Source organism: Buceros rhinoceros, unplaced genomic scaffold (assembly GCF_000710305.1).
Source record: "Buceros rhinoceros silvestris isolate BGI_N320 unplaced genomic scaffold, ASM71030v1 scaffold1338, whole genome shotgun sequence".
Classification (NCBI taxonomy): domain Eukaryota; kingdom Metazoa; phylum Chordata; class Aves; order Bucerotiformes; family Bucerotidae; genus Buceros; species Buceros rhinoceros.
The window spans coordinates 21,333-41,162 of record NW_010428348.1 but is presented as its reverse complement, the minus strand read 5'-3'; the positions used below and the strand labels follow the sequence as shown (position 1 = coordinate 41,162).

General features: G+C 38.9%; 1 protein-coding gene across 1 annotated transcript in view; it reads left to right on the top strand.

Annotated features, from left to right (window-relative positions):
* Nucleotides 1–183: 183 nt before the first annotated feature.
* The window catches only part of CAPRIN2 (caprin family member 2), a 34,229-nt gene continuing 14,582 nt past the window's right edge, over nt 184–19,830 (top strand). The window contains exons 1-8 of the mRNA XM_010142211.1: nt 184–442; nt 2,406–2,468; nt 6,110–6,196; nt 8,650–8,888; nt 10,243–10,325; nt 12,254–12,418; nt 12,908–12,951; nt 14,304–15,149. Of these exons, the coding sequence (XP_010140513.1) occupies nt 194–442; nt 2,406–2,468; nt 6,110–6,196; nt 8,650–8,888; nt 10,243–10,325; nt 12,254–12,418; nt 12,908–12,951; nt 14,304–15,149 (1,776 nt within the window). The 5' untranslated portion in view covers nt 184–193. The remainder of the gene's footprint in view (nt 443–2,405; nt 2,469–6,109; nt 6,197–8,649; nt 8,889–10,242; nt 10,326–12,253; nt 12,419–12,907; nt 12,952–14,303; nt 15,150–19,830) is intronic.

Sequence of the window (19,830 nt, the reverse complement as noted above, 5' to 3'; positions counted from 1 at the left end):
TTCCTGCTGCAGATATTTTGAAAGGCGAGGGAAAAGAGTGAAAGATGCTGATAATTTCTTACCGAAGCTGAGTTTTGTGACTACATGTTCTGAGTATGTGATGAGAAAAGATGTAATTTAAAAAAAGTGGGAGGGGGTGGGGGGAGAGAGAGAGGTAAATGAAAGGAGTTTTCTTGCAGCTCCATCCATTTCAATGGTGCAGCTTTCCCAAGCCCCTTTCCGTTGCCCATCGTCACCTTCAGGCCGGTCAGAGGAGGGGGAGGATAAGAGCATGAAGGCGGCCAAGCAGCAGGTGAACCCGTCTGGGGAGAGCCAGTCTCCTTCCAGCCCCCTGCAGTCTGCGCTGAACTCGGCAGCCTCTCCTTCCCAGGCATATGAGACTTACATTGACAATGGGCTTATCTGCCTCAAACACAAGATCAGGAACATTGAGAAAAAGAAGGTAACTTGTTTTTTCTTTGCTATGGCACATATTTAAGCTGCTAATTGTAAAACTCAGTGCCTGTTTAAGAATAGCTGGAATAAGGTTGTGTGTGTATATAGAGAATAATCATAGATTTCTTTAAATTAGCCTGTGAAAGGGCCCAGATGTGGGTTTCGTAGTGTTTTTTGTTATCAGTTATAACCCTTGCATAGTAAAGGTTTGTGTTCTTTGCTCTTACTGTTTTGAAATTGGCTACTTGGGTTTGATGTTGTGTGAGCATAACATTATTGTTTCAGAGAATCAGGAATGCAGCTAACTAGAAACCTTCTCTCAGATGCTGGCCTTACAGTGCATGCTCAATAGTTAGCAAAAGTAATTTAATATTGATCAAAACAGGGAATGCTTCTCTAATAGACCAAATCAATGCAAAGCTAACTTGGAATTGATTAGGAGGTTGCTTATAGTCTTGAAGAAACCTTAATATTTCTTCTATCATTTACATGCATCAAATATTAGGATGTAGAAATGTATGCAAAACTGGAAATTATAACAGTGTTTCCTCTGATTTGTGGGAATGTCAAATTGTATTAAATATGTATTGCCCTTCACTTTGCATACATCTTTGACTAATAGTTTTAAAATATAGACAAGTATTCCTATCTAGTTTTACACAGAAGGCCTCCAAAGCCTGCTCTCTTGCTTTGAGCTGTGCTTTTCTGGGCTGCATAGAGTTGGGGGCAAGCAAAACAGAGTTAATGAGAACTGAGGTAATGATACTCCTAAAATTCTGTGGCTGTAGCTAGACATCCTTTTGCATTCTAAAGCTTTTTGGTTGTTTGGCAGGTGACTGAAGGCTATGTGCATGATTTTTAATTGGGAAAATGCTATTTTCTGTGAGATAAAACAAATCATGGTGCTCTTGCTTTTTGTACTGGATCAGGATTACAAGTAAAGCAATTGCATTAATATCTTGTGCTTCTCTAAATGTCTGAAAAGCTTTATGTGTTATGTCGTAGGGTGAGGGAAGGAGTAGATCAGCATTCTGGCCATGTGGCTAGGGGAGTTGATCCTCCTGCAGGAGACGCAGTATTACTGCTGTCTCATGTCATGCATCATGCTGTTATTTTGAATGATGTTAGATAAGCATGGGGTTTTTTGTGTGTGATTAACCAACTTTGTGTTGTATTATAATTTTGGCCAAGGAAACTTATTGTCTTAAATTTCTCGAGTATCTTTGATTTTCACATGAATGACAATATGGTCTCACTAGCAAATGGAAGTGTGATTTACTAAAATGAGTAGAAAGTGTTCCTGGGCTCCTAGAGGTACTGTGTCAGTAAAACCCTGTGTGGGTAGATACAGAGGTGGAATAGTATTCAGCTTCATGGCAGTGGGCTCCACTTTCTGTTCTCTGTGTGTATAAAGAAGCTTGTAATACCTAATAGTTCGGTTTTGTATAGTTTACATCACCTTTTAAAGACTGTTTCTGTATATCAGAAATAAATCTTATCTCTTCCCTAAATCATCAGTCCACTTTCTTAGGAAATAGAGCTATAAAATCTTCCTGACATATTTTGGAAGACATGCTCTGGAAAATTAAGTAGGATTATTCAAGGATAAGATAACTAAATTCCAGCATTGACTTGGAAAAGCTGTAAGAGCCTAATTTAAAATAAGGACAGTGGATGTGTTTGGAGCCCCTTAAAGAACTAGGATCAATGCATTGGTATTTCTTAAATGAAACAAAGGTAGCAAGTGGGAAATGAAAGGTAAAATATAGGAAAGTAGACAGTCCTGGAGACTGAGATTAAGTCAGAGGCATAGCAAAACTATTTTCTGCTCTCCTGAAAATGGGAGGAAGTGTTAAAATGCCAATTCTTTTGCAGCATGTGGGTGACTTAAAATACAGAAAGAATATTGTAACTTTACTCATACTGTATATTCCACATAACACTGAGATCTGCTTTGGATTTTCCTGCAGCTCAAACTAGAAGACTACAAAGATCGTCTGAAGAAGGGAGAAGCCCTCAATCAAGACCAGTTGGTAAGTTTGCTTTATGGAGGAGTAGATGGCCTCAACACCTTCAAACATGTCAGAAGGGATAGGTTGCTGAAGGAGGTGGAGGTATAGTTTTACAGAAGTAATGGCTGAAGGTTTGCAATGGTGGTGTTCACTAAACCAAACGGACAGATTATTGTTAGTTAAGCTGAATGGTGAGCCCACAAGTTTTGTCTTTTACTGTAACCTTCACATTGTGTGCTGCAGTAATAGGAGGTCCTTGTTTGTCTTTACTCTGAGACTTTAGGCTTCAGTGCTCCTGCACCTTTATTTCTTCATGAGGTATCTGTATGCAGCTTATCTATATGGCATTGCAATGTTAGAACCCAAACCTCCAGAATTCTTAGGTAGCTAATTAATCTTCATGACTTCTTCATTATCAGGTGTTACTTGAAATTGCCTGCTGGCTGCACAGTTGCTGTTGTTACAAGTAGCTGTTAAACTGACAACAGTCCCTGTTGGCAGAAAGGAAGATGCTGGTCTAACTTGCGTGGGACCTAATAAGAGACTCTAGCTATGACTGGCTTAGTTGGGAATACTCTTGTCCTTCTAGTGCTACTGTCTGAGAGTTGCCAGCACTGTCGAATGCTGTTAGAACAATATGTCAGTCTCGGGTTGCTGGAGTTTGGAATGCCATGGTGCATGATCACTGCTCAATGAATGTGTTCCCCTTAGTGGAGCCTACCTTAAACTTGTCTGATGATAAAACAGTGGTTCTGGCTTTTTTTCTCTCTTGGACTAGGATGGATTCCAGAATTGAAACCAAGTTTCTATAACATGAAAGCTATTGCATTTTGAGTAGCAGTGTCACATAATCCAAAGGGTTTATTGTTCTAGTCATCTAGGAAGTCACATTTTTAAAATGTACTTCACACATGCTAAAGAACAATTGTGTGGTAAAGGGTGCCAGTGCTTCAGTGGTAGTGCTGATCATGCTAATCAACCAGCTGGAAAAATACTTCACTGCTTGTTAGCTTTATCACGGTTTAGCAGTAGGAGAATGCAAAGATTGTTTCCTTACTCTGAATCATTTGTAAATGAGAACTAGCCTTTCTAGTGTCTAGCCACTAGCCAACTAGCCAAATGAGAACTACCCAACTGGGAGAAAAGGAGAGATGATAAATTGCTACTTAAAAGTAAAGTAGACCTACTGATCAATCATCACTTAACTACAAAATCTGATGTAGTCTCTTGCCCTCAAGTACAGAAGTAAATGAATTAAATCTTATGGTTTCAAGGAGTATGATTACCTTTTAGTTCCTCTAAACTCAATCTGGAATCAGGTAGGCAAGAGCCTTTTGCATTTAAATCATAGGTGTTAAATACAGTCTATTTTCTTCTGTCACTAATAGTGAGACTGTTGAACAGTATTCTGTGTAAATTTGAACTTGTTTTAAAGCCACTTCTAAATTTGGCTGTTTTGTCTTTGGTATATACCCAGGACTGTGAAAAGCAGTTAGGTGGAAGTGAAATTAAGATTTGAGGAACTAAAGAGGTAAAGGATTCTGTAGATGCTTTTCTTGCAAATGCATCTAGCAGCACTAACTTTGGAAAATGGCTATTATGGTTACTGGCTTTCAGTACTTCCAGCTGAGCTTAACTTTTAAAGTATTAGTATTTTTATTCTGATTTCTGGTATATCTCAGGCTTCTAAAATGGGGAGTTAAATTCACTCTTGCTAGTAAACTGACCAGTGATACCCAGACTGTTCAGATTGCTAGTGTAGAAGCATGTATTGACTTAATATTTAATAAAGACCGCTGTTAAGTGGTTAAGATACAGATATACTGCATTTGTACCTTTCAGATACCAGGTTCTGGTATTTGTATATACGATTTGTGATTAGAGCTAGAGCAGAGCTCAATAGTTTGGACACTTAAAGAAACCTAAGTGCCTATGACGCAGTGGAACTCTAATGCAACTTGATGTCATCTATATTTTTCATTGTTTCTCACACGGAGGAAGAAGTGCACATCTGGTGACGAATTTGTTTTGCAAGCAATTTGGATTGAACTGTAATTACTTATGGTGCATGCCTGCCAGAGCTACTGTGTGTGCTAGCCTTACTTTAGGAAACATTTTTTCAGAAATGTGGAGCTTCCAGAAGGTTGAGTGCTCTCACTGGTGATATTGTCCTGTTTAAGCTTAGCAGACTTTCCTCAGTATTGTTCCTCCAGCATGCTGTTAATGAATGTTAATAACAAGTGTGACAAAGTTACTGCTTTCCTGCAGGCTGAGTTATAGTTTGTCATCAGAGCAGCATCAGGTAACTGTTCCTGATATTGTCAGACAGGGAGTTTTACTCTGGGGTTTGCATTGTTAAAAGCAGTTACTGCAATCTGTCTAGTAAGTTGTTAGTGTTAAACTGTGACTCTTCCTCAAATGGGTGGGCATTAGGGTCTTAGAAGTCACTTGCCCATGTACCAGCTGAACTTGCTAATTATTCCTTGAAAGTTGCTTGATAAATTTTTGTGAGGTCAACTTAGATTACCAGATGAGTGCTTTAAAGTAACTTACGTACTTTGTTCTGTTGAATGGCATTTAGGTTTAGTAATGTCTAATATACTACAAATAAGTGAATACAAGTAACTGAACAGTCAATCTGAACAAATGAACATGTAGCTTGTTTCTGAAGCAACTGGAAGACACTTGTGGAATTTGCATGTGTCCCAGATCTTATTGGGACAGTAGATTAAACTTGATGAAACACTTACCTGCAGTAACGCTACTTTGAAAGAGCTTTATATTAGATTAACAGGCCTGTTCTCAAAGCTTCTGCTAATCATGTCATGAGCATAAACCAAACTGAGTGTAAAGCATGTGTGAATAGGTGAAATTAAACTTAACTTGTAACTTCCCAGGCATGCCTTATGGTATGTGGATGTGGGCAGCATGTCAGAACTACAGCATTTTACTATCTTCAGAGCTGTCAAGGAGACTTATGAAAACAAACTGACTTCTCAGTGGGGAAGAACTCATAAATAGGATGTATCAAATGACAATTAATAATCGACTTTGAGTAATCTTTTTGAAGAATCACTAGCAAAAATTGGTTAAAGCCATTAGTGAGGACAGGAACATTACTTTATTTGTGGAAACTATATTTGAAATACTTTTTTCTGAAAACAACTTGCCTTCTGTTTTTTCTGTCTAAAGTTTGTACAAGTTATCTGCAAAGGCCTTCAGCTAAGCATGAAAGTGAAAGATATGTGCTGAGCTTGTCTGTCTCCTGTATTCCTTCCAGCTTTCATATCAGTGTCTGATTTTAAGTAGCTATTTGCCTCTGATTGCTGAGACCTATAGGAACACAAGGAAAAATGATATCGGAGTTTTTCTACTTCAGTTAGTATTGCACAAGATGTGGCCTGGGAAGTCTAATACAGACAAACTTGTACAACATCTGTGTGGTGGTGTGAGCTGACTTTGTGCTGCATCTCAGCCTGTCATGGGTGATTGATATTCAGGACTAAATTCAAAGTACCAGTTACAGGCATAGTGGTTTGAAACTTTCGATTTCAGAGAAGTACGTGCTAAATGACTAGTTCTCAGTGAGCATGTAAGTACAAGGGGACTGAGATGCAGCCAGCAGTCTTAAGCATGAAACATACATTTTTCTTCTTTTGTAGGAGGCAGTAGAGAAATACGATGAAGTAGTACACAACTTGGAATTTGCCAAGGAACTTCAGAAGACTTTTTCAGGACTTAGCCAAGATGTAAGTGTAAAATACTCTTCTGTATATCATCAGGTGGTAACTGAAAAATTTGTGCTACGCTTAAATGGCAATATGCAGAATACTAGATATTTTTTTATCTTGGAACCTGGGGGAGCAATGTGCTTGAACCATCTGGAGTAGTGAGTAGTGTAAATGTTGACAATTTTGTGTACCACTGACCTCCACAATATAGTTATTCACTGTGTACCCCTGTGCTTAATTAAATTGAGTCATTGGAACTCAGCTGTGTTTGAGATTATTCAAGTGTACTTAGGTTTGAAACTGTTAATCATCTTGTTGGTAGCTTGTGCCTGAGGTGGACTTATGCCCTGCATAGGTGCAGATTGGCAGGGAAGTAGCTCTGTGGGAAGGTATATGCAGGTCCTTGTGGACATCAGGCAAAGTAAATTAAGTGTACCCCAGGACCAGTGAAGGCTAGACTTAGACTGAGGACCAGTAGATTAAAGAGAACTGATTTTTTGCTACTTGTTAATCAGTTGTGTCTATTTCTGGTCACTTGGTACACTAAGGCTATGTATAAACTTCAGTGAGTCCAGTAGTAGTGCTCAGGATGACTGAGGCCTGGAAGACGAGACCTGTGAGGAAAGCCCGAAAGAGTCAGGCTTGTTGAGCCTGGTAAAGCGAAGGCTTAGCAAGAGGTGAATTACTAGCTTTCCATACCAAGGAGATTACTGAAAGGATGGAGCCTTGCCGAGATGTTGTAGGAGAAGGATTAATTGTAAATTGAAATAGTAGCTTCCAACTAGAGGAGGAAAATGGTCACTCTGAGGATAGCTGAGCACTAGAGCAGACTGCCTTGAGTAGTAAAATCTGTCCTTGGATCTTTTCAAGACTGGACTATACAAAGCTCTAAGCAATCTGGTCTTCATTCAGTGTAGCCTTTGTTCTGGAGGCTGGGCTAAATGACATCCCAAGATCCCTTCCAAACAGAATGATTTGTTGTTTTCAGTAAGGGAAAGTGCTGGGGTTAAATCACTTTGGTTTCAGTGAGAAGTACAACTCTCAGTAAAATTTTACAGAAGCTTGTGGAGTTTGCCACTTTCTCTGATGTGGTTGTCTCTAATCATGGCAAGTCACAGATTCAGTGCTTTACGTCTTTATTTGGGGTTTAAAGCACAAACATTATTTTTATGTAAGGAAGTATTTTTATGTAAGCAAGTGTTTTATTTTTGGAGAAACTGATCTCTTGGCTCAAGCAAATGATATTCTTATGGAAATGTCTGATCCAGGATAGGGCTGGGGATGCTAAACATGATTAGTCACTGTTCTGGCGTTATTTCTCTGCCTCTTGCAGAATGCTGAAGGACTGTTAAAATGGCTGGTGAACACAGAGGTCACTGAGACACAAACAATTCTGCCAGAGAGGCTTTCCTTGTATATGTAGTAACTCCAGGTAGTGTGGTAAATCTAAGTACTGTGTGAGCAGAGATTTACGAGCCCTTTCAGCAGTGTTGCTGTTTTGGATTCTCCCAGTCGTTGTACGTTGTTCGTAGAAACTACTGTGCTGAATACCAAAACTTGGATCGCTTCCTGTTGCTTTCTTTTTGTATAGCTGCCCATAAAGTAACAGAAATGAGGGACTGTGACCTAGTGTATCTTCATGTAGGCATTATTAGTGTTCTTGAACTTATGCTATGTTTAAAGGCTTTGCTTTTTCCTCATCTCTACTTCTACCAGTATGGATTCTATAGCCAATACCCGTTACTGGAACACTAGGGGCTGTTCTGGCAACAGAATTCTTATATTCTTTCCAGTGCATTCTAGAAAACTCAATTTTCATAGATCTTGCAAAGAAACTTAATATACACCAGATTGAGGCATTTCAAATTCTGCTATTACTCAGGTAGCTTGTGCTGCATTATTCTATTAGTATGTGATGAACCTTCTCAAATGCGTGAGGGCTCTGTATGTTCTGTGATTTTAGTGAGTGTTTCAGTCTTCTGACACAAATAAGAGTAACTGTAGGATTCTGCTGTATCATTTGAATTGGAGTATTCAAAAGTGAAGAGGCAGTTGTCTCACTAGGAGAAATTTGAGACTTCTGCATCACTAACTTCATGTGATGAATGTTAAACATAAGTTAGGCTTATATTTGTGCATTGGTATCAATTCCTTATATTCAGTTGTGAACACTTACAACTAGCAGGCATAATCTGCATCTAAGTATCATAAAGGCTCATCAGAAGTGAAGCTACCAATATTCAATTTGACTAAAAGCTTGATGTGTTGAGAATTAGATAAATGGGGAGCTCTTCCAGAGGAGGAGCTTGAAAGTTCTTGGGTACCTGAAGACAGCAGCTCCTGTTATCTAACCACAATTAATAGTTAACTTGATCAATGTAGGGTGATCAATACTAGATTTAATGTGTTTTATCCTAGAATGCTTTTACTAAACTGTAATGTTTAATTGTTGAATTCATGTGTTGAAATAGCTGCTGAAAGCACAGAGGAAGGCTCAGAGAAGAGAGAGTCTGTTGAAGCTTGAAGCAGAGAAGAAAAAACTGCGTACAATACTTCAAGTCCAATATGTATTGCAGAACTTCACTCAAGAGCATGTTCAGAAAGATTTCAAAGGTGGTGTGAATGGTGCAATATATTTGCCTTCTAAAGAACTAGACTACCTCATAAGATTTGCAAAACTGACGTGTCCAGGAAGAAATGAGAACTTGAGGTAAGTTCAAGATTTTTGTCTAATTCCTGTATTTCATTCACTACAGTAAATGTCCTCTGTTTGACACCGCTGTGTCTTGAAATACTATGTTTTGGGACATTTAATTAAAATTCATGGAATATACTTGGTTTAGTCTGAGACTGGGAATGTTAGCCCTCTGAGCATTAAAAGAAAGCTGCAGTAATTACAGCTGCAGTTGTGCAATTTACATACAAGCCCTGACATCATCTGTATCTCTGTGGGGTTGAGGGGAGGTAGTTTGGTACTCCCATAAGGAGGGAGGCTGGTGGTGTGCCACTTCCCTGAGGTCTCGCTGTTCATGAAATGAAAGCGCAGGAAACACAGGAGAACTGTTCTATATTCCATTCACATGATGATCCAGATGTGTTTCTTTATTCCAAGAGAATGTAAGGTGATAGTCCTGATGGTTTCTTGCTACTAGTTTTAAAAATGACCAAAGTTTTTGATATATCTACACTAGATGTCATACAACTTAAGGTAACAGGTTATCAGCGGATGTCAGTACTAAGTTGGCGCGATACGTGTACTGTGATGGCTTTGCCTAGCCTGACAGCCTGTCTGCTTTTAAGATAGTGTAGTGATAACTGTATTTAAAAACAGAAAATAGTTATTAGGAGTTGACTTGAAACACCTTATGTGTAAGAGTAATTACCTTCATATTCAAATGTGGCTTAAGTTCCAAACATGACTTCTAATCACTTGCCATATGGTAAACTTGCCTAATTTTTACTCTTATCTTCTGAAAAGCAGCTGCTTCTGCTACACAATAAGAGTTTCTCATCCCAGTGAAATAACTGTTTCGAGCTTATTGTCATTGTATCTCCCTTTCCACAAGAAGCGTAATCCTTTCCTTTGGAATACTATATTTCATCACGGTGGACTTCAATCCATTGTATGGAGGGGATGGAATGGATCACGGACCTATGTCAAAGTTTCTCAATAATCAGCAGAGTGGCAGGAGCTGCTGATGCCCCTGTGCATGTCCATCCAATAAACAAGGCAATCAGCTGACTTAACAGCAACGGTTTTCCCTCTTTGGGAATCCTGGCTTGGAATGAAGTCCAGTCATAAGGTCTTGGGAGATAGTACTAGGCTCTCTAATCTGTCATAATTGCCAATGAAAGAAATTACATTTGCTAGATTAAATCATGTATAAACAGATACAGATGAATTGCTTTCAGTTGTGCATAATGGGCTTAGGATGCACTCTATGTGTACACCCTTCATTTGTAAGGCTAAACATAACTCAGTGTCTTAAAATGAGGGGTACTGGGATACTGCAACACTTAATCTTGGCTATGATTCTACCTGGTAAAACTGCCATTTGTTTCAGTGTTGAAGACCAGATGGAACAATCATCTCTCTACTTCTGGGACCTTCTAGAAGGAAGTGAGAAACCTGTGGTTGGAACAACATGTGAGTTTCTGATCTAGAGAAATAACTTAGGTCTGAAATCTATGTGCTATTTAAAAAATAGTGAATAAACATGAAAGGCTTCAAATCAAACACTTTATGTTGTGTGTAACTTGGTTATCTGAGGATGAACTAAGTTAATCTTGGTTTGTTCTAAGTTCTGCTTTTTAAGTACAGATCAATAACAATACAGCATGTTTTCTTTTTCTAGGTAAAGACTTACTCTTTTTCTTTTATTGATCTACTAGCACCTTTTTGAGGAATAGTGATGGTAGTAATTCAAAAGCTGATTAATGATTACCTTACAGAACCAGTGGGAAGTTTTTTTTGATAGTTATGTGCAAATGTTGTTCCCAGCCATGAAATGCTTACTTGAGTATGCTGATGTGTATTACAAAACTTCATTGGCCCCAGGCTGGAGGTCCCATAGCACTGAAGATTGTCACTTCTTGTAGGAGTTCCAGGCTCATACCTGTTGCCTGTCTACAGTGCAGGAATCTGCACTAAGGAAGGATAGACATTAATGGAACTTGCTGTTATCTCCAGTCATGCACAGTGAAGTCTTACTTGCACCTGTTGTGAGTGTTCTTACTTTTCAAGCACAACAGAATCTGTGGGACTCTACATATTTTCTTCTGTCTGTGGCTTAGTTTCAAAAACCCTGGTTGTAAGCCAGCGTACGCATTATGTATTCCTATTTAAACCTTGCTTGGAGGGAACTGTCCTTACTTAAGCTGTAGTCTTCCCATTGCAGGCAGATCTTGCTTGTTCCATTTACTCCCATCTTGTAGTGGCAGAAATTTTGCATTTTTCATTGACAGTAATGTTGCTGAAACTCAGACCTGAGCACTAGTGTACCCCACCATTGTTGTACTGACAGCTAATTGAAATGCTTTTCATATAGTTCTGGACAAAGTGCAAGCTGGCCTTGTATTGCTACAGGCTGGTAACTTTTAGCCTTGTATCTGATGTGAATTGATAGCTACCTAATTATCTTGGACTCCACTTTTTTATCTTTTTGGCTGTCATCTAAACAACTTTTTGACTCTTGTCATTATCTCTACCCCTTTAGTGCCAGTCTTGCATCATTTTGTGTGCAAGCTAAACTTCAGATAAAGCTGTCATGATATCTTACTAGTGTTCATTGACTTGGAAGACCTTTTTTTTCATCCATGTTCAATTCTAGCCGTTATTCTTGTTCATATGGTCGTCACTGGTAGGAGTGATCTTTCACCAATTATTCTGCCTGTTCTCAAGGCTGCCATGTCTCTACCTCCTATAAAAAAATTTCCAGGATCAATGTTACTTCTAAGGTCTTACTCTCTACCTTAAGCCGCATGTTTTTGCGTAAAGGAGGAAGCTGGTCAGTGCTTCTCAAAGCACAGTGAAGCTCTACTTCACCATGTCAGCTTTGGCTCTTCCAAAACTTCAGAGGAATAAGCTTAGTTAGGAACAGTCTCTCGCTTTCTCCTTCCCTTCTTGTTTTTGCAGTTCCCAACTTCCTTCTGAGATAACATGCTATCACTGAGAAGGGGGCATTGTAAGGCAGCTCCACAGTGACTCCTTTTAGCTTTACCTGTGCTGCCACAGCATGCTTTTAGTATCAGTGTTGGCTAGCTTATAGGAGGTAAAAGAATTTATTTCTAAGCAGTGGTTGATCAGGTTGGCTCAGTATTTACCTTGTGCTTTTAAACACAAGCTGCAGTCTTACCTTTGTATTGCAAAGGTGTTCTCAGGTGTAATGTATAAAACAGTTTAACACATACTTTCCTTTATTAAAACATTTTGTTGCTATAACTCAGTAAGGTGTGCAAACTTAGAAGTTGCAATTTGTATAAAGGGAGGAAGAAAGGAGTCTTGGTCTGTAATCTGAATGCCCCTTAATTTCAAATTTTTGTATCTTAATTTTGTGGGGTTTTTTTACTCTTCAGATAAACACATGAAGGACCTGTTATCCAAACTTCTAGACTCTGGCTACTTTGAAAGTATTCCAGCTCCTCGCACCACTGTGCCAGTAAAAGAATTGGAAGAAGAAATAAATAGAAAACCTGAGAGAACAAGGCAGCTGTCAAAAGGAGAGTCTGTCAAAGAACCAGGTGGAATATTACAGGATTCAATTTCTGTATCATAATGTTGGGATAAGCTTGAACTGAGCATTGACTTTGCATAGCTTGATGCTAAATCTAATCTTGTGCTGTAGCTTACTTGTAATGTAGTAACTACAATGGAACCTGCAAGGCTGGCAGCCCTATTCTGGCTAATATTGTAGAAAAAATTAATTTATAGTAGGATGTTTTTGCCTTCTGAGCAAGTCTCTGTTGAAAACATAATTGTTGTGTGGAGAATGTTACATATTACAATAACCAGATTACAGATAGTACCAAATGTTTCTTGTTTAAACTTCTGCAAATGTAAACCAAATCAGAAAATAAAAGCTTGTCTAAAAATAACATGTTGAATGACAAGCTGAGCTTTCGGAATATCACATTTAGCAATTGACACTACTTAAATAGAAGTAAAGACTTGATACTGTCTGGTCTGCCTTTTTGTATTTGAGTTGAAACAAATCAACATGCTTTCTTTAGAATCCATTGTGGAGCTTATGAAGTCTGAAATACAGCCACAGGAGGTAAGATATAGCACTGCTAATTGCTTTCCTTTTAGTATTTGTGATTTCTCAAACATAACTGCATTTATGCAGCCCTTTTTTAAACTTAAAAGGGAATCTGATCAGCAACTTAGATGTTGCTTTATGTAGGAAGCATTAAAGACTTGGTTGCATTTCTATTTCTCTTGCCAAATTTATGGCTTCTGTAGGGTATTCTGGGATAAATGGGGCAGGATTACATGAAGCGGTGTAATACTTTAATGCTTTGGCACTTTCCTGAATAAACCAAAGCATCAGCCTTTAGAGTGGAAACACTGATCTTTTGTGTACTATGGGATAAAGAAAATACACATCTGCTAAAGCTGTCTCTAAAAGCAAAGCTTATTGCAGTAGGTTTGATACTGGTAGTGTTGAGAATAATGTAGGTCTTTCTCTGACTTGTCGGAAAAGTAGGGATCTCAAAACAGATTTGTTTGCATAGGCAAGTGTGGACCTGATTCAACAGCCCTTTAGACTCCTCGGTTGAGTACTCAAGCTTCAACTGGCAATGTAAAAACCGTTAGTGTTGGTTCAAAAGGTGGGGAGGGGTATTCTCTTATAAGGGGAAATACTGGTTCTTAAAATGCTGGATACCTATTTCCCAGGTATCCCACTAGAGGGTGTGCTCTGGAACAAGTTTTTGTAAACTACTCCTAATACTATTACCTGACTAAAGCTTTTCGGGTGACTTGTCAGGAAAAAAATCTCACCCAGTGAGCCTTGTACATTCTTCATATATATATATTTCCTGTTTATGACAAAGTGATAACTCAGGAAAAGTTCAGGACATCTTCTTTGAGCTCTCAGAATTACTGACACAGCCTGGAGTTGAAGTCCAGTGGTACCAAATCTGATTATCTGGTGACTTTAGTATTTAAACTTCATTAAGAATGAGGGTTATACTTGGTTACTGGATCAAAGAATTTGGAGGAGGTGCTGCTATGCTTAGCAGAATGTCTACTAATATAGTACCACAACATTTTAGATGCTTGGGAGATCCACCCTGAAATCAGAATTGAACTTGATGTTGTTGCTGTATAGGAACATGAGTTAGCATTGAGGATAAGGGTAATAGAGTCACTCAGCTCAAGTATTTTGCTTGTGCTGTTTGAGATTGTTTCACGCTTCTCTGTGACATGTGAAGCAAAGCTAGTCTGCAGTGTTGTAGGATAAAACTATGGCTGGCCACATAGTTTCTATGGCTAGTGCTTAAACTGTCTAGGCTCTGCTTTCAGTAAAAAATTTTCAGTAGCTGGGTGACTGAACTTAACTGACCTGAACTGTAGTAGCAAAATGTTTTCTTGGGAGCCATTAAGTTTCTCTGGTCTATATAGTTTCTCAACAGGCGTTATTTGCCTGAAGCAGAATACTCTGTCAAGAAGAAGCCAGAAGAGCCCAAATCTTGGGAAGCTGAATGTGCTAGAAAGCAAGAACCTCCAAAGTCCTGGGAAATGCTTGTTGATACTGAAGAGCAGGAACAGAAGCAGAAACAAGAGACCTTAAAGCCTTGGGAAGCTCGTGTTAGGCAGCAAGAACCAAAAAGACCAGATTCCCCAAAGCCTTGGGAAGCTCGTGTTAAAGACGAGGAACAGAAGCGTGAGTCTACAAAGCCCTGGGAGACCTGTATTGAGGAGGAAGATCAGAAGAAACAGGAATCTCCAAAGGCCTGGGTAGCACGTGTTCGAGAGGAGCATGAGTCCCCCAAACCTTGGGTAGCAAAGGTTAGGGAAGAGCAGGACCAGAAGAAACAGGAATCGCCTAAGCAATGGGTAGCAAAAGTTAGGGAAGATCAGGAGCAGAAAAAGCAGGAGTCACCAAAACCTTGGGTAGCCAAAATTAAGGAAGAACCAGAACAAAAACAGGAAATTCCAAAACCTTGGGTAACTCAAACTAGGGAGCAACCGGAACAAAAGAAGCCAGAGTCTGTGAAATCATGGGAAATGCCTGTTAGGGAAGAGCCAGAGCAAAAGAAGCAGGAGCCTATGAAAGCTTGGGCTGCACATGTTAGGGAGGAGCCAGAACAAAAGAAGCAGGAGACTCGAGAGGCCTGGGAAAAAGCTGACAGGCAGCAGCAAGTGTCATCACAGCAGCTACAGAACCCTCCGAAGTCCTGGGGAGCTGCAAGTGTTGGGCCAAAGGAGCAGATGGGGCCAAAGAAGTTTGATATGGAACCCAAAGAAGTGAGTTGGCATATGTAGTATTATCTGTGATAACCTTTTGACACTAGTGTATTGGACTAAAGCTACCTATTAGCAGAGGCTTTATAAGGTGTATTTTGTAGGCCTGTGTTTATATTCCTCTTTCATTCTTCCTTGGGGGAAATAATTCTGGCTGTTAAACTTTATATTTGAGTAGCAAGATGGTCTGCTTTGCTTTTTACATAGGCACAGTATTGTTGCATTTGAGCCTTGAATAACTGCTTTATGCATAAGGCAGGAGAATTAGCTCAGTTCATCCACAGCTATTGGCTCTGTCCACTGTTACCAGTACAAAGCAGGTATGACTCATCCAGGGATCAAATACTTTGTCTGTGCCTGCAGGCAAATAGCACTTCAGTAATTTTCTTAGGCTTTTGATTAAAATAGCTGCTGATTCAAGAGATATCTAACATCTAGATAATATCTAACCATACAGGGGCTTAAATATGTATTTCCAGATGAATGCTTAAACCATACTGCTGTCCTGGAGAGTCTAACCAATAGCATAGCTGTTTTAGGAATGTAAAACAAAAGCTATTGCAGAGCTTACAGCAGAGCAGGCTGCTAGCTTCTGGTTATTACCTTCTTTCTCACCTGTGCTGGAGTAGCAACAATTCTGGTAACTGTAACAATAGGTAACTGAATTCTGCTTTGTCTACCATCTTATGTCATTAAGAGCAGTGTTTAATCTAGAGTTAGGCTTCAGGAGGACAATACCAGGGGGATGGAACTATTCTCTTGTATGCAATGTTGTCAGCCCTGCTACTTTGTTTCTGCAAGAGCAGAAACCAGTAAATTTTGTATTACTCATAGTAAACAACTAAGCTTAAATCTTGTCAGTAAACTTGGCATAACTGAAAATTGGATGTTCTTGTGCCTAGAGGCGGGAGCGCAAACAGAAGGTTGAACAGGAAATTAAAAAAGTATGTAACATAGAGCACTGGGTAACAAAATGGGATTAAGGTGCTTCAGCTTGATTCATCTTTACACTCACGCTGAGTAGAATATTGTGTCCACTGGTGCTGGTACAGGTAGAAAACCTGGTTGCCTCACTAAGTAACTGAGCACAAGCAGGTGTTGTGCACCCATCTATGCATAGTATTGCTGTTACTGGAACTATCTGAAGTGTTGGAGCAGTCTCAAGCTCTTTAGGATGCCTTGAAATTTCTGTTGTCAGATTACCTTAAAGATTGAATGCAAGATGCTACCTAATGAGATGGGGCTCTTATTTTTATATAGGATGGACAGATGGGTGGCTTAAGCGGTGGACAAAACTTTGATGCAGTAAGGAAAAAAGGGTCTCCAGTCGGAGAAACTTGCAAACTGCCTAGGAATGTTCATAGTAATGTGCAGGTGTGCATGTTAGCAAAATTAAACTAAATTAAATGTTGGAATGTGAGGCCGCTTAAGCTGGATTGCTGAATTAAGTAAGCAAAGCGTATTTTTCAAGTATTCAAACTTTGATTTACCAGCTGGCTTTATTTTTGCTTAGTAGCTATTGAGAAATCCTAGTATTGAAAGTATATTGAATGTGTAGAAAACAGTGGTCTGTCAACCTAGCTAGTTCTCATAACTAATTTTTAAAAAATAGATATTTTTTTGACTTGTGAGGTGCATATAAAGAAAAACCAATCATATTAAACCTTTTGGATAATGAAATTTCTCTTGCCTTTGCTTATATGAAGAGAAAAGGCACTGCAGTGCTATAGCTGGATCCATTTCACTCCCAGGGAATGCCATTTGTAAATGACCTTGTGCAGGGATCTAGGCATAGTAGATACAAGGCCTGTGTCACTGCTGCTGCTTTCTGGAGCTGAAATTAATCTTTTTCCCTGAAATAACTTAGAGCTTGACCTTTTAATAACTGCTAGGCTTTGAGAACTTAAAGTATGTTTAATGTATCATAATGTGCAATGCTTAAGAAAGTGAGCCTAAACCAGCAGAGTGAGCTGATGTGCAGGCGTGTTAAACTGTTGTTCTATTTAATGTTTGTGCAACTTGTGGACCACCAGACTTGGTTAGAGCTAACTTTGTGCCTGCTATGTAAAAAAACCAGTTTGGCCTGTACTGTGATTCTGTGCCATTTAATTCATACCTGCTGTGAATGCTGCTCTAAGTAGCAAGCAAATGTTACTTGTGTATCTGCATGGCACAGCTAGTGATCACTGCTGTGACTATGGCTTGGGTGTTCCCATTCCCCCTGATTTAGTACTCTACAGCTAACAAACCTGAAGATGAACTGAGGTCCTGTATCATAGAAATGAATTTTACTCGTGTATGAGGTCATTGAAAAGTGTGTTAAGAGTAGTGGTATGTGTAATTAGACCTTCAGCCTCTACAAAAAAATCAAGCTTTAGCAGGAGTCCCTAGTATACTAGCACTCCGACTAGTAAAGATCTGAAGTGGTCAGTGTGTCTTGCAATGGTTTGACAGGTCCTGAAACATTCTAGGTATTTAAACTCTGGTTTTAGTCAGTTCTCTAAACATACACATGCAGCAAACACTGGTTTGACGTAAGTAGTGCTCATGTCAAACTTAAGCACTACTTAGGGTCTAAACTGTCAAAATAATGTTTCTGAAACCTAAACTTATTGGTGCTGCATAAAACTAACCTGAATGTTGCTTGACCACTAATGTTAAGTGATCTCAGCATGTATAAGTTTGTGAGCTGGACTAATAGGTTACTAAACTTAGAATCTCCTACCAGCTTGTAATGACTTCCAGAAACAGCATCTAACTGTAGACTAGAAAGAAAACCTGTTTTAAAACCATCTTAGGGAGGTTAAGTACCCATTCTGTTTAAAAGCATCTCTTTTTATCATGCCATAAGCCCCAAAACACTTTTAACTTCCTGATGCTTTGTTGTGTATGCTCTGTATTGCTCTTAAATATTCTAGTTTTGAATACCTTAGTACCAGCAAACCAATATGGTAACTTTACTACAGCTACTTCTGATTGGTGTATTTTAATAGATGCAGAAACTAGAAAACAAGTTCTGCAGAATGGAGAGTCTCAATGTTTCAGTTCTGGCTTAAAGACATAATACCATTTATGTAACCCAAGTATATATGTATGCTTGCTCTCCTAGTTGAAGTAAAGAGTGCTACCAGTATAATGCATAGAGTATGAGCTGGGGAAGGAGATGAAGACTAACAAATTGTAAAGGCATACAGAAAACTGTAGCATCTTTGCAACCACAAGTGAAACATTGCAGTCTCTTATATGCTTTCATGCTTTTAAGGCTGTTTTTACCTGTTCGATTAATGTACAAGTCTAACTTACGTAGCTAGTGAATGATCTTAATAGCTTCAGACACTGACAGACTTGACCTGGTTAGGTGACTTAAAGCTGAAAAGCTTCTGTTACCTGTTTGCAAACATAGAGAATCAGTTGGTAGTGTACTTGTTTTGTAAACTGTAGTGAGGAGGATAGTAGAAGCATTCATCAGTTTGACCCATAATAGATTTACCATGACAGCAAGTGGTTTATGGTTAAGATTGCTTGTAGGTGAGATCTAATAGTCATGGATAGTAAGATTCCAATTCCTAGTAACTTGATCTATAACTTGCTGAATTAAGTTAAATCTCAGCTGTATCTTCTGTGCTACCTGTAGATCCTTAATAGCTTTAGTACCTGTTCATTATTGGAAGCTATACAGCAAAACAAATTGCACAGTGGTAGTTAAAGGTAGTGCTTGTGCATCGGAAATTCTGATTGAGATAGTAGTACAAAGGTGCACTTCTCTTGCTCTAGAGTAAAGTAAAACTTCTCAAAGCTCAATGAGTGGGCCACATAGATATTAGAAATGGAATCCTCCAGAGGTAATGTGCTGTGTGCACATGGATTATGCTTTGTGAAATTCATGAAATCCTGCAAGCTTCTTCGCTGTGCATGGTATGGGAATTTCTGCAAATGCAAGTTATTAGTTTCAGATAATTGTTGAAGAGGAAATGCTTCAATGTTGAAGAGGAGTGTTTTTTGAGCTTCTTGTCCTAAACCTGGGCTAAAAGCAACTTGCTTTGAATTCAGTGTGACAATTAAATGTCATAACATACCCTGTTGCCCTATAGTCTAATGATTTCATACAAATGTGCAACCAAACTGCTATACAGTATGTTGAAGTAGTAACCTCCTATTAAAGACAAATATTTGTACTGTGGGGAAGTAAAGGCTTTCACATGTTTCTGTGTGTCTTAATATTTGGGTCAGCTGAAATAATGCAACTATGTAATGTCTTCAGATTTGCCTCCCTCTAGCTACACAGACAAACACAAGAGCAGCAAAGATGTAAAGAATCACTAAATTGTTTTTAAAATACTTAAACCTACCTCTTCCCTAAGCAGCTTTCGAAAGATGTTAGACTATCTACACAGCCTAATATTATTACTCTGTAAATAACAGGGCTTCTGCTATTTAAGGAGTTTATTATCATGATTTTTCTGATATACTTGCCTAATCTCTGACAAAACATTTTCCTTTTAAAAAGTGAATTGAGAACAAGTTGGGATGAACTGTTCAGGCACCATCTGAAACAATCAAGGGGCAATAAGATCCTGCACAAGTCCTTATTTAGCTACAAAGTTGGGCTGCCATGTGGGAGCACAGGTGTAGTTTTCATGCCAAACTTTGAAAAGTTTAATATAATACTCCCAATGCATCAGCT